This window comes from Delphinapterus leucas, chromosome 2, assembly GCF_059928025.1.
Source record: "Delphinapterus leucas isolate spDelLeu-1000000601 "Yukka" chromosome 2, BTC_Dleu_Yukka2, whole genome shotgun sequence".
NCBI classification, from domain to species: domain Eukaryota; kingdom Metazoa; phylum Chordata; class Mammalia; order Artiodactyla; family Monodontidae; genus Delphinapterus; species Delphinapterus leucas.
In genome coordinates, this window is record NC_143130.1 from 83643794 (window position 1) to 83657442 (window position 13649).

The 13649-nt window shown below is 36.7% G+C and overlaps 1 protein-coding gene across 1 annotated transcript in view; it reads left to right on the forward strand.

Moving 5' to 3' along the window:
• Positions 1-6724, forward strand: part of WDR72 (WD repeat domain 72) — a 193887-nt gene extending 187163 nt beyond the window's left edge. Inside the window, exon 19 of the mRNA XM_089907181.1 lies at positions 3084-6724. Within this exon, the coding sequence (XP_089763307.1) occupies positions 3084-3139 (56 nt within the window). The 3' untranslated portion in view covers positions 3140-6724. The remainder of the gene's footprint in view (positions 1-3083) is intronic.
• The last annotated feature ends 6925 nt before the right edge of the window (positions 6725-13649 follow it).

Here is a 13649-nt window from a genome sequence, read left to right on the forward strand (position 1 = left end):
TGTCCACTTCTCAGCGTCCAAAAATTAACTTCAAAATATCAAGTCATTCAAATGTAGGGCCTCCAAAACTATAAACATTACTTTGGTTGTTTAGTTAACTCTATTTACCATGTACAGGTGGTGTTTCTCTGGAAAGCATGTTTAACCGCCTTTGTTAGAAGAAAAAACAAAATTTGGGATTTTTAAATGGTAAGCTTTGAGAAGATGTTCTCAAACCAACAGAACTGCTTCAGTAGCTAAGCTTATAATTTCATTAGTATAGTCATTATTCCTTGTATGGAAAGGAGTGTATTTAAATATGAATGAATTATTCTTACTATTTTCACCTGGAATATTATCACTTATTTAAAATTCTTTTTAACATTTTCATGTACATGCAAAATCCCCTAGTTACAAAGTTGAATGTGGTCAGTCTTTTGGCTTTAATGGATATTGACCTTACATGGTTTTTATCTATGTAATTCTAAATGACTAATATATTTATTACATCATTTTTAATTAATAGCCCAGTTGTTCAAACAGCATCTGGAAAATGAAAACAAAAAAATCATTTTCCTATTCAAGCACAGTTCAAGAATATTGCCTCATATATTCTTCTCTCTAAGGAAAGATTTCTTGGCAAATTCTCTAAACATCATATTACTTTAGCTCATATAGCTTTATATTGCTCATATCAACTAATTTGCATTTGCAGAGAGTAAGAAAACTTGAAGTACAGAAAAACTAAAACAATTTTTTAAAAGATGAAGTTGAAATGTTTTAAATGTTGATAGAGCATTTAAAAATATCAGTAATAAAATCAAACTTTTAGAATTTATATAAAACAGTAAGGTTGACTTTGCAAATTGACTGTCTTTGAATAAAATGGGTTTTGAACTCAGTATGTAGATTGTTTATTTTTTCATTGACATCACTGCTTCTCCAGCACTGAATTGACTAGGATGACCCATTAGTAAATGGCCTGGAGTGTGCATATAGGTCACAATTTAGATACCTGGTGGAGTGGTCATTCACCCAGTCTCTAAAGCGCTCTACCTTATTCATCACGCCATTGTGATCTCTTTATTGGTTCAAGCTGTATACCCAGGTGGGTGCCTGCAGTCCATTAAGGTTGGCAAAGCACCTTTAGACCAGAGCATTCTTGTTACTCTGAGCCAGCTAGTGAACCTGGAGGTCTTGTCTGATCGGTTAAGGCCTCCCTCAGCAGTGTCTTTTCTTTGGAATAATTCATTAGCAACGAGTTTTGACTCACAGGTGAATCCCAGATTGAAGTTTCTGGCTTAGACTCTGTGAAGTCTACTGGCTTCTTCACCAGCATTTATACATTCCTGGAACCTGTGGGAATAACTTCAATGTCTAGTAATAGAAGCACTGAGACAACATGTGAACTTGCAGCTCCCTTTTTTGAGTTTTTAGGGCCATTAAGGCTTTCTTTCTTTGGCTCTTTAAGGCCTGGTTGCTTTTGAAACTGAAAGATGTTATCACAAAAATAGTTCAGTTTAGTCTTTTGATGGTTAACTTCTTATTAATTGTTTCATGCACAGTGATTATAGCTCAATCCCCAATCTCCAGAATATTAAAAAAGTGTTCCTTGCCCCTCATCTTTGTACTCATGATGATAAAAAATTTAGTGTGACATTCACAAATTTTATCCAAGTGTTAATGAGAAACCTTGAGCTTTTATCACCTTATTGGCTTGGAAAATTAAGAATTTCACTTCCTAGTGCACCAGGGATAGTGCACTTAAATATAGCTTCAGCTGGAAATAGTAGTGACGAGAGAGAACTTGGAAGTCCAAAAAAAAAGGATTCAGATAAGCATTTTTATGTCATTCTGAAGTAGTTTATAATCGGTATGCATCTGCCATTAACAGAACACTTTAGTGGTTTTTATATAGCACGTTATGTAGATCTACATACATCATTGTTAATCAACATTGCATTTGCATGAATCTGATGAACAAGACTAGATTTCTTACAGTTTCCTAGGGGATACTACGTTGTGAAAAGCCAAGGTTTTTTTTTTTTTTTTTTTTTTATACTATTCTGGCTCATGAATCACCAGCAAAAATCAGGTAACAGAAAGTAGGACAGACTCAGGAGTGGAGTGTTGGAGATGGCTGATGATGATGTGCGAAGCAGAAAAAATGCAGAATGTGCGAGCAGCCCATCAATCATAGCCATCAAGAACACACTTCTTATGTTTAGTGGTAAAAAAAAGTTCCAGAAGAAGTAAGAACAATTTCAGTAGTAAAAACATGTAAGCTCCGTCTTCCGGTTGCGTTTAACAATATCAATATTGTAAATAATTTACCCAAAGGGAAAATTTTAAGCATTAATCTAATAACCTTTAAAGGACATAAAATTCTAGGCATATATATGTAATACATATATAATACAATTCTGAATATTGGTTTAGCTAAAGTAAATAATCAGCTTTTTGAGTTTTTGCCAGTAGGAGTGGGAGTTACTATGATTAGTCACAACATTAATATAAATGTGTTTAGAAGTAGTTTACTGAGGCACAGTGCTCCAATTATTCAAATTAATTTAATCAAGTGATCTTTTAGCCTGCAATAATCATCCAAGTAGTCTGAGAAGTATGTGCGGTTTTTTTTATTCCATAGCTCAAACCATATTTCAACTGACATTTATAACATTTGGTCCTAAAACTGCAGTTGTGAGTTTCTCTAAGAACAATTCAGCTGCTTGAAATTTATGGAAATTTACTAATTTCAAACTTGATTCATCTTGTTGACAACTTTTTACCTTTCTCGGTGATTAAAAAAGACCTATACCAATAAGATGTGCAATTAAAATACATTTACCTGAGGCCTGGTTTATAAGAATTTCTTTATTGTCTTAACATTTTATTTCATATAGAAAAAGTAATGTAGAAATTATAGGTAATTCCTTTCTTCCTTCCTTCTTCCATTTCTTCACTTATTTCTTTCCTCATTTCCTCCCTCCTTGCATCCTCCCCTCTCTCCCACCCTTCCTCTCTCCCTTCCTTCCTCCTGCCCTTTCTTCTCTCTTATTTCTTTATTTTACCATATAACCCAAGATAATCTGTTTTCTTTCCAGGTGAACGAAGGCATCATTTATGGATAGCAAAGGTGTGCTCCTGCAAGCTGTGCTAAATGGAATCTCATCTGTTGAACTGGATTTGGACAAATTAAGAAACCCCAAACATGCCAGTTGTTTACCATTGTGTATAAGCTATGTTGTTATTAGTCTAGTTATTAGTTTGTAGTAAATCTGCTGATACTTTGGCCAGAGTCATTACCGATGGAAAATATTCAAATTCATCTAATTTTAGAAAATCATTGTCTAAATCATTCAATGCCTCTTACTTTTGTTTGACTATTTCCAACAAGGAGTGCCAGCCCACAGACACAAATTTAATACCATTTTAGATTTTCTTCCATTTTTCAGTTCCTGAATTATATAACCCTATTGCTTTTAAACAATGTAACAAACAATGCTTTTAAATTTAATGTTGCTTAAATGTATTTGATCTAAAACTTTGCCAAATTTGTTTCATTTGTTAGGTTAGGATATTTTGTCTTAGTAGATGCTTTAATTCAGATCAATCACCCTATGGTAAATCTCATCCTTAAACATGAAATGTCAACAAATAGCCAATTCCATTTAGTCATCAATTAGCCCAAATAAGTGATACACAGTATAATAGGGACCAATCTTGTGCAGTCAAGTTAATTTAGACTTCTAATGACATAGAGGCTAATGTCTTTCACTAAAGGTTGATCTTGTTGGCCATATACATGTAAACTAGGGAAGGGGAATCTACTGATAGCACATCACAACTGATCTTTAATAAGTAAAAACTCTTGTAGTTCTGTTCCCAGAAAGAAGCTTGACTAGCAGGAATTCTCAAACTAAAATATGGGAAGCAATATAAATAAGAACAGACATAAAGTGCTCATATATTAAGGCCTTTAGTGATCTGATTTATTTGCTGTGATTTATACTGTATAATTCCTGAATTTATAGAAAATCATCAAGAAGATTATTAGTGTGCATATGAATACAAATATTGACTAATTCATAGAAAAATGGAAATAAAGTGTTAAATATATGATATATATCTTTATATATCTATCTGATAGGGAAGTTATAGTCACTTCAATTCAACAAACATTTTTTGGGGCATCAGCATCAGGTTCTGTACAAGGGAGGATGCAGTGGGCAAGGGAGAGGGGGAGATTAGAGAATAGAGCTATAAAATTGAAATAGAATGGTTTCTACCCTTACAGAGCTTATAATTAATGATTGGAGTAAATGAATATACCAGAACTAGAGAGGTGAGTGTGACTGTTTTAAAATAGGCAAAAATGTGTGTTCTTTTCTTTCCTAAAAGATGATATTACTTGAAATTACTTTTGAGTTGTATGTCACTAACAATAATATATTGTTAATATGAATAATGATGGAAAATTACCATCCTTTGAAAAAATATACATATATGTGTGTGTGTGCTTCCCTCACCCCTCTGAAAATTGTCAAAAGACATGTGGAACAAATTTCAAAATAAGGGAAGGTATCAAGCTAGGCAATGGAACACTTTTTCTTGCACGCTGTGTTCTGGCTCTGAAAGCCATTACAAGGAGGACTCCCAAAAATATTATTAATGATAGCAATATCAAATAAGGATATATCCTCTCACAAGGGCAATTGTAATAGTTGAAACTAATTCAGATGCTCAAGTTCTGTTATGTTTATTAAAAATAAACTTCTTTGTTTTTATAGCTATGTCCTATTATTCTTTTTTCAAAGAAGAATAAAAATAAGTTTAAATAGTTGCCATATTTAGCATTTTTTCAGGTCCAAGGAAACCAATATTGAATTCTTGATAAATGTTTTATTATGTCACTAGCTATAGGAAATTAGAAGTAGCATAACCCTGACATTACTAAATGAAATTTTTAAGATTTTTTTGGTAACACAGTTTATAGTTGCTAAAATTTAAAAATTCCTATCGAATGACTAATTAAAATCTTTTATCAATATGAATTCTGGAGACCAACACCATTAATTATCAAAACTTTTAATTCCTAAAAATGAGAGTTTTAGAGATAGACATTTAAATAATGTTCCCTGATATACATGTGCAAGTGTATTTATGACACAGATCCACTAGTCTGTTTAAAAATAATGATATTGACTTACTTTCAACATGTTTCAGGAATTTCTGTTGTGAGGAGAATTTGAAATAGTAAATTGCCACACAATTAAATGGATCACTCATATCGTACCTAGAAGCTCAAAACTGACTGCCTCTTAATTAGGTGTTTGTCCCTTTGTATGTACAGTCTTAGGTAAGAGTGGAGTAATTGTATTAGCAAACAAATGTGTTTGTATCCAGAGTCTTCCTTGGCACTGTAATAAGTAAATCATTTAAAAATTACATTGGGCTTCTTTCTTGGTAATAATCTTGGTGATGTTTATGATTACATATTTTCCTCCAAGGAATATCATATTTTCAAATTTGCAAGCCTGGGTTCTGTTATTCATTGTGGAGTTACACACTGGCAATATTGCATAAGGGAAGAATCTAGGTTTAAGAGCCAGAACTTCACTGCCATGTGTCTAGGCAGCATGTCCTTGCTGTGCATCTCAGAGCCTCGCTTCCCCATCCATGTAGAGAGCTCCCTCAAAGGGCTCGTCCAGAGGCCCTGTACGAGATGGTTTATGGAAAGCAATCTGAACACTGTAAAACACTTCAAATATAAGGTAAAATTTATAGCATTATAAACACGGAACGGTGGCCTCAGGCCTGAAATATTCTGTTGCTATTTTAGAAACTAAGTTAAGGCTAGTTTAAACATGTCACTATTAGAAAAACGATAGGAAATATTTTACTAAGTATTAACATTCTATCTCAAGATGGTAGTATTGGGGTATTTTTTTGTTTCCTTCCTTGTACATTTCCCTCCAATGTTCTGTATTTAAAAGCCTTTTATAATTATTAATATGAAAATTTTAGAAATTTTCTCTTCAGTCTTTAGAGGGCACATTATAATAATTGAAGTTTTAAAATTTAAGTTTTATGCCAGATGTTTAAAAAGAAGGCTCAGAATTTATTAATTCCAATTGACTTTAAAGTCATTTTTACAGAATGGGCTCTTTCATGTAATTTTAAAATTTCTATTGCATACATTTTGATTACACAGTTATTTAAAAGTAGTGCTATATATTCTTTGGTTCTCCACAAAATGTTATTTTACGTGTAAAGTGCTCAAAGTTGTGTCTAATCTCATATGGAAGTCATTACTTTGTAAACATGTGCCTAGTTAGCAATGTAAAATACTTTCAAAATGAACTGTGACCAAAAAAGTTGCGAAGTTAAAACTTTCTTGAGTGGATATCTTTCTGATGAAGCTACATGGCTTCCTGTACAATGGTCCCCAGACGACTTTGCACTGTGATTTCACAACAAGGACCCTACAGATAGCATGTATGAGAAAAACGTAAACTAAAAATTAACAGATCTTCTAGTAAGAGCATGCCACTGGAAACTCTCACCCAACTGTGACCTCTGAAGACAGCATGTGTCACTTCATGTCATTGGCAGGGCAGGGACTGGGGTGAGGTTGTCCTAGTACCACTCACTCACTCACTCTCACCCTCATCAGACCTTATCAGATTCTATCTTCATTTAAGATTTCAATGTCATGGATTTTTTGCATTAATTTGATTTTTATAAATATTGTGTTAAAATATATTTATCTTGATTACTGAATTTTTTGCCACCGTCTAGCCTTAGGCTCTATTCATTAAGTCTAGGATAAATTCACTTTTATCCCAGAAAGCATAGTGCAGGTAAATAGACTGTAAATAGACTGTGACAACTTCATCATTATGAGCATGATTATAATAATACAAATGGTAAGAAATAGTTGTTTTAATACCATGTGAAAACCGAAGCCATAGACCATTGAAAATGTTTTAAATGGCTTATTTCTAGTGGTATACAGGGCAAACATAGAGTGCTCCCTTTTGACACTGTTTTTCCAAATGCCCTTTTTTCATTGCACAGACAAGGTTTTCCCATCGTTGTTTTTAGGGATCCTTCTGTCTTCAACTTGTTACTAATTGGAAAGGTAGCAGTGATTTTTTAATTCAAGGATACAAGGTTTTTAACATCAAAGATGACTAGTACATGTTTAGTACAACACTGTGCCTAAATCTGGAAAGTGCCAAATGCCAGCAAAATGCCAATATTCATAACATGATGCAATAGCAGTAACTGCTTGGTACTTGCTTACAAAACCTATCATTTATTCACTTAGCAATTATTTTAATTGCAATTATCTGTAAAGTCATCAATCGGCTTTTCGATCTTGCATGTGTATCTTCTAGGGAGAATGTGTTTCACACAGCCTCAATCACTGAGCATCGTGGCCCTCAGATGATGCCATCCAAGATAAAAGGAAGATCTATGACATGTTCTTGACATATCACAAGTTTCCTTTAGACTTTTAAAGAGATTTCCTTTAATGGCAACTGCATTTCCTATCAGAAATAACCATTCTTATCTATATCAAAAGAATTCTTACATTCATGTTATCTCCATTTGCATCAACTTATAGTTATAATCAACTGAGGAAACATTTTATTTATTTCTTCCTCTTGTATTTTAAAGCCTGCAGGCTTGGTGGGGGGGTGGGGGGAAACTATAGGACAGTAAGATTGAGAGCCTTCATCCTCTCCCTGAGACAGTCATTGTCACAGGGATCAAGTTGCACTTAGGACTGTTTTGATGGTAAGGAAGATTTCCTTGGATCAGCCCCTATTTCATACAGTCAGTGTATTCCCACCAATCTACACAAAACTGCTCCAGTTTCTACAAGAATTTGAGACAAGAAGTGAGGTGAAAATAGTGAACACTATCACTTCAGTTGTGATTGGGATAGTCAATTAAAGGAACAAATATGGAGATTTCTAAAGTATGTTTTCATAGAAAGTATACTGCAGCTGATGCTTGTCTGGATAGGGGTTGGGTTTTGTTTGTAGTCTTCCCGTCATGTAGGTGGCAGCAACACTCAAGGCTAGAACTTTTCTTTCACACTCTCTGAGCTCTAGTCCATAGCATATACTTACTAAAAATCCCTGTGGAAGAGAAAAGGTTTAAAGTATAGAGACAAATATCTCTATGTCTTCACATATCGCTAATGTGCTATTTTAAGGGTGTGCTAAAGCTGTTCCCATAATGTGAAAACATTCATCATTTTTCTTAATACAGAAGTCATATTCTACCCTCATACATGTTTGCAGTATTAGGTTCCTGTTTATTTACTAGGATCTTACTTCTTTACCTTCTCTCAGGCTAAAGACTCTCTGAAGAAAAAGGAAGAAAACTCTGCTTTATTTCACTACCACCTAAGCTTTCCTGGGAAATGGTGAAAGTATGTCCCTTTATTCTTTGTAAGCATCTAAGAAGCCAGGGTATATAGTAAATGTGGAGAGATTTTACTTTAGTCATCCAAATAAAGCCATTTTCTCTTATTGTCCTAACTGGAGGTGACTGCATTCAAGTTAGTTCTGTGTGCAAATCAAATGAAGGCTCTGTCTGAGCTGAGAGGCCCAGGGCACCTGAAAGTGAGGCCAGAAAACAAATAGAAGGTGTTGAGCCATTGCATTGATGGGGGTCACTGCCTTGAGAAAGCTGGTGGCTCCTGCACCCAGCCAAAAGTGAAACCAGGATGCCTACCTTTATGTAAATAAGTGTGCCCTTCCTTAGTATTGGAAACTAATGAGCAGTGAGATTTTCTTTAATTCCTGGCATTTTGCTAGAACTAGGATATGTGATAGCAAGCATAGGTAGCTTTTGTGAAGGAATCTTCAGTGTTCTTTTTATACAGGGCTGGTCAACGTGTCCAAAATAGCAAGCAAATATATACCATTCCAGGCACAGGTGAAGCAAAAGGTGAGGAGAGGGTTCTATATCTAATACCTTTTAATCTGGTTTTCACTGTTCCTCACTTCTTTTGTTCTTTACATCCTTGATCACTTTCCCCAAACACCTATGTAGTTTAATGCAGGTATTTTGCATTGCAGCAGGCATTGCACATGGAGTCTTCAGTACTATCATTGCATGTCACACCTTCACTTTCTTACTAGCTGTTCGACATTACAAAAGTAGTTTCATATACTACCCGGAACCTCAATTTTCTCATCTATACATTGGGACTAACAATTCCAATCTCTCAATTACCATATGCATGTACAGTATTACTGATACAATAGTACAAATCACTGAAATTACTACACATACCAAAAATGCCTGGTTTTAGAATCTTAATTATAGCTAACTATCATGGCACTCCAGTGCTTGAATAAGTGCTTTAACTCAGATTAGGGACAGCACTTTGGCATAAACAATCTAAATAGTCTGTTTTAATAAAAGCCTTTTCTTTTAAAATGTTTCATGTTAACTTAGCACTCCCAGGATCAAGAACTAGTTTAGAAGTTTTCAACAGTTTATTTTAAGGTCAAGGCTGGAGGCAACTTCAAGATGGCGGAGGAGTAAGACACGGAGATCACCTTCCTCCCCACAAATACATCAAAACTACATGTACATGTGGAACAACTCCTACAGAACACCTACTGAACGCTGGCAGAGGACCTCAGACTTCCCAAAAGGCAAGAAACTTCCTGCGTACCGGGGTAGGGCAAAAGAAAAAAGGAAAAACAGTGACAAAAGAATAGGGACAGGACCTGCACCTCTGGGAGGGAGCTGTGAAAGAGGAAAAGTTTCCACACACTAGGAAGCCCCTTCACTGGCGGAGACGGGGTGGTGGGGGGAAGCTTCAGAGCCACGGAGGAGAGCACAGAAACAGGGGTGCAGAGGGCAAAGCTGAGAGACTCCCGCATAGAGGATTGGTGTCGACCAGCACTCACCAGCCTAAGAGGCTTCTCTGCTCCCCCGCCGAGGCGGGCGGGGGCTGGAAGCTGAGGCTCAGGATTCGGAGGTCAGATCCCAGGGAGAGGACTGGGGTTGGCGGCGTGAACACAGCCTGAAGGGGGTTAGTGCGCCACAGCTAGCCGCGAGGGAGTCGGGGAAAATGTCTGGACCTGTCTAAGAGGCAAGAGACCATTGTTTTCAGGGTGCACGAGAAAAGAGGATTCAGAGCCCCACCTAAACAAGCTCCAGAGACAGGCGTGAGCTGCGGCTATCAGTGCGGACAGCAGAGACGGGCATGAAACGCTAAGGCTGCTTCTGCAGACACCAAGAAGCCTGTGTGCAAGCACAGGTCACTATCCATACCTCCCCTCCTAAGAACCTGTGCAGCCCGCCACTGCCAGGGTCCCGTGATCCAGGGACAACTTCCCAGGAGAACACACGGCGCGCCTCAGGCTGTTGCAACATCACACTGGCCTCTACCACCACACGCTTGCCCCACATTCCATACCCCTCCCTCCCCTCGGCCTGAGTGAGCCAGAGCCCCCTAATCAGCTGCTCCTTTAACCCCGTCCTGTCTGAGCGAAGAACAGACGCCCTCAGGTGACCTACACGCAGAGGCGGGGCCAAATCCAAAGCTGAACCCCAGGAGCTGTGCAATCAAAGAAGAGAAAGGGAAATCTCGCCCAGCAGCCTCAGGAGCAGCAGATTAAATCTCCACAATCAACTTGATGTACCCTGCATCTGCAGAATAGCCGAATACACAACAAATCATCCCAAAATTGAGGCAGTGGACTTTGGGAGCAACTGTAGACTTGGGGTTTACTTTCTGCATCTAATTTGTTTCTGGTTTGATGTTTATCTCAGTTTGGTATTTCGAGCTTATTATCATTGGTAGATTTCTTTATTGATTTGGTTGCTTTCTTCCGTGTTTTTATATGTTTCTATTTTTTTTTCCTTTTTCCCTTTTTGTGAGTGCGTGTGTATGTGTATGTTTCTTTGTGTGATTTTCTCTGTATAGCTTTGTTCTTGCCATTTGTCCTAGGGTTCTGTCTGTCTATTTTTTGTTCTTTTTTTTAGTATAGTTTTTAGTGCTTGGTATCATTGATGGATTTATTTTTTGGTTTGGTTGCTCTCTTTCTTTCTTTCTTTTTTTAAATTATTTTAATATTTTTATTTTGAATACTTTTTTAATTTAATAACTTTATTTCATTTTATTTTACTTTTTTTCCTTCCTTCCTCCCTCCCTCCCTCCCTCTCTCTCTCTCCTCTCCCTCTCTCTTTCTTTCTCCCTTTACTTCTGAGCCGTGTGGCTGACAGGGTCTTTATGCACTGACCAGGTGTCAAGCCTGAGCCTCTGAGGTGGGAGAGCTGAGTTCAGGACATTGGTCCACCAGAGACCTCCCGGCCACATGTAATATCAAACAGCAAAAGCTCTCCCAGAGATCTACATCTCAATGCTAAGACACAGCTCCACTCAACGACCAGCAAGCTATAGTGCTGGACACCCTATGCAAAACAACTAGCAAGACAGGAACACAACCCCACCCATTAGCACAGAGGCAGCCTAAAATCATAATAAGTTCACAGATACCCCAAAACACACTACCGGACGTGGTCCTGCCCACAAGAAAGACAAGATCCAGCCTCATCCACTAAACACAAGCAGCAGTCCCCTCCACCAGGAAGCCTACACAACCCACTGAACAAATGTCACCCACCGGAGGCAACACCAAAAACAACGGTAACTAGGAACCTGCAGCGAGCAAAAAAGGAGACCCCAAACACTGTAAGTTAAGCAAAATGAGAAGACAGAGAAACACACAGCAGATGAAGGAGCAAGGTAAAAACCCACCAGACCTAACAAATGAACAGGAAATAGGCAGTCTACCTGAAAAAGAATTCAGAGTAATGATAGTAAAGATGATCCAAAATCTTGGAAACAGAATGGAGAAAATACAAGAAACGTTTAACAAGGACCTAGAAGAATTAATGAGCAAACAAACAATGATGAACAACACAATAAATGAAATTAAAAATTCTCTAGAAGGAATCAACAGCAGAATACCTAAGGCAGAAGAATGGATAAGTGTCCTGGAAGATAAAATAGTGGAAATAACTACCGCAGAGCAGAATAAAAAAAAAAAAAAAGAAAAGAATTGAGGACAGTCTCAGAGACTTCTGGGACAACATTAAACACACTAACATTCGAATTATAGGGATCCCAGAAGAAGAAGAGGAAAAAAACGGGACTGAGAAAATATTTGAAGAGATTATAGTTGAAAGGAAATAGTCAGTCAAGTCCAGGAAGTGCAGAGATTCCTATACAGGATAAATCCAAGGAGAAACACGCCAAGACATATTAATCAAACTATCACATATTAAATACAAAGAAAAAATATTAAAAGCAGCAAGGAAAAAGCAACAAATAACATACAAGGGAAACCCCATAAGGTAAACAGCTGATCTTTCAGAAGAAGCTCTGCAAGCTAGAACAAGGGAGCGGCAGGACATATTTAAAGTGATGAAAGGAGAAAGCCTACAAGATAAGTCTACCCAGCAAGGATCTCATTCAGATTCGACGGAGAAATTAAAAACTTTACAGACAAGCAAAAGCTAAGAGAATTCAGCACCACCAAACCAGCTTTACAACAAATGCTAAAGGAATTTCTCTAGGCAGGAAACACAAGAGAAGGTAAAGATCTACAATAACAAACCCAAAACAATTAAGAAAATGGTAATAGGAACATACATACTGATAACTTCCTTAAATGTAAATGGATTAAATGCTCCAACCAAAAGACACAGACTGGCTCAATGGAAACAAACATAAGACACATATATATGCTGTCTACAAGAGACCCATTCAGACCTAGGGACACATACAGACTGAAAGTGAGGGGATGGAAAAAGATATTCCATGCAAATGGAAATCGAAAGAAAGCTGGAGTAGCAATTCTCATATCAGACAAAATAGACTTTAAAATAAAGTCTATTACAAGAGAAAAAGAAGGACAGTACATAATAATCAAGGGATCAATCCAAGAAGAAGATATAACAATTGTAAATATTTATGCACCCAACATAGGAGCACCTCAATACATAAGGCAAATGCTAACAGCCATAAAAGGGGAAATTGACAGTAACACAATCATAAGAGGGGTCTTTAACACCCCACTTTCACCAATGGACGGATCATCCAAAATGAAATTAAATAAGGAAACACAAGCTTTAAATGACACATTAAATGAGATGGACTTAATTGATATTTATAGGACATTCCATCAAAAAACAACAGAATACAATTTCTTCTCAAGTGCTCATGGAACATTCTCCTGGATAGATCATATCTTGGGTCACAAATCAAGCCTTGGTAAATTTAAGAAAACTGAAATCGTATCAGTGATCTTTTCTGATCACAATGCTATGAGACTAGATATCAATTACAGGAAAAAAACTGTAAAAAAATACAAACACATAGAGGTTAAAAAATATGCTACTAAATAACCAAGAGGTCACTGAAGAAATCAAAGAGGAAATCAAAAGATACCTAGAAACAAATGATAATGAAAACACGACGACCCAAAACCTATGGGGTGCAGCAAAAGCAGTTCTAAGAGGGAAGTTTATAGCAATACAATCCTACCTCAAGAAACAAGAAACATATCAAATAAACAACCTAACCTCACAACTAAAGCAATTAGAGAAAGAAGATAAAAAAAACA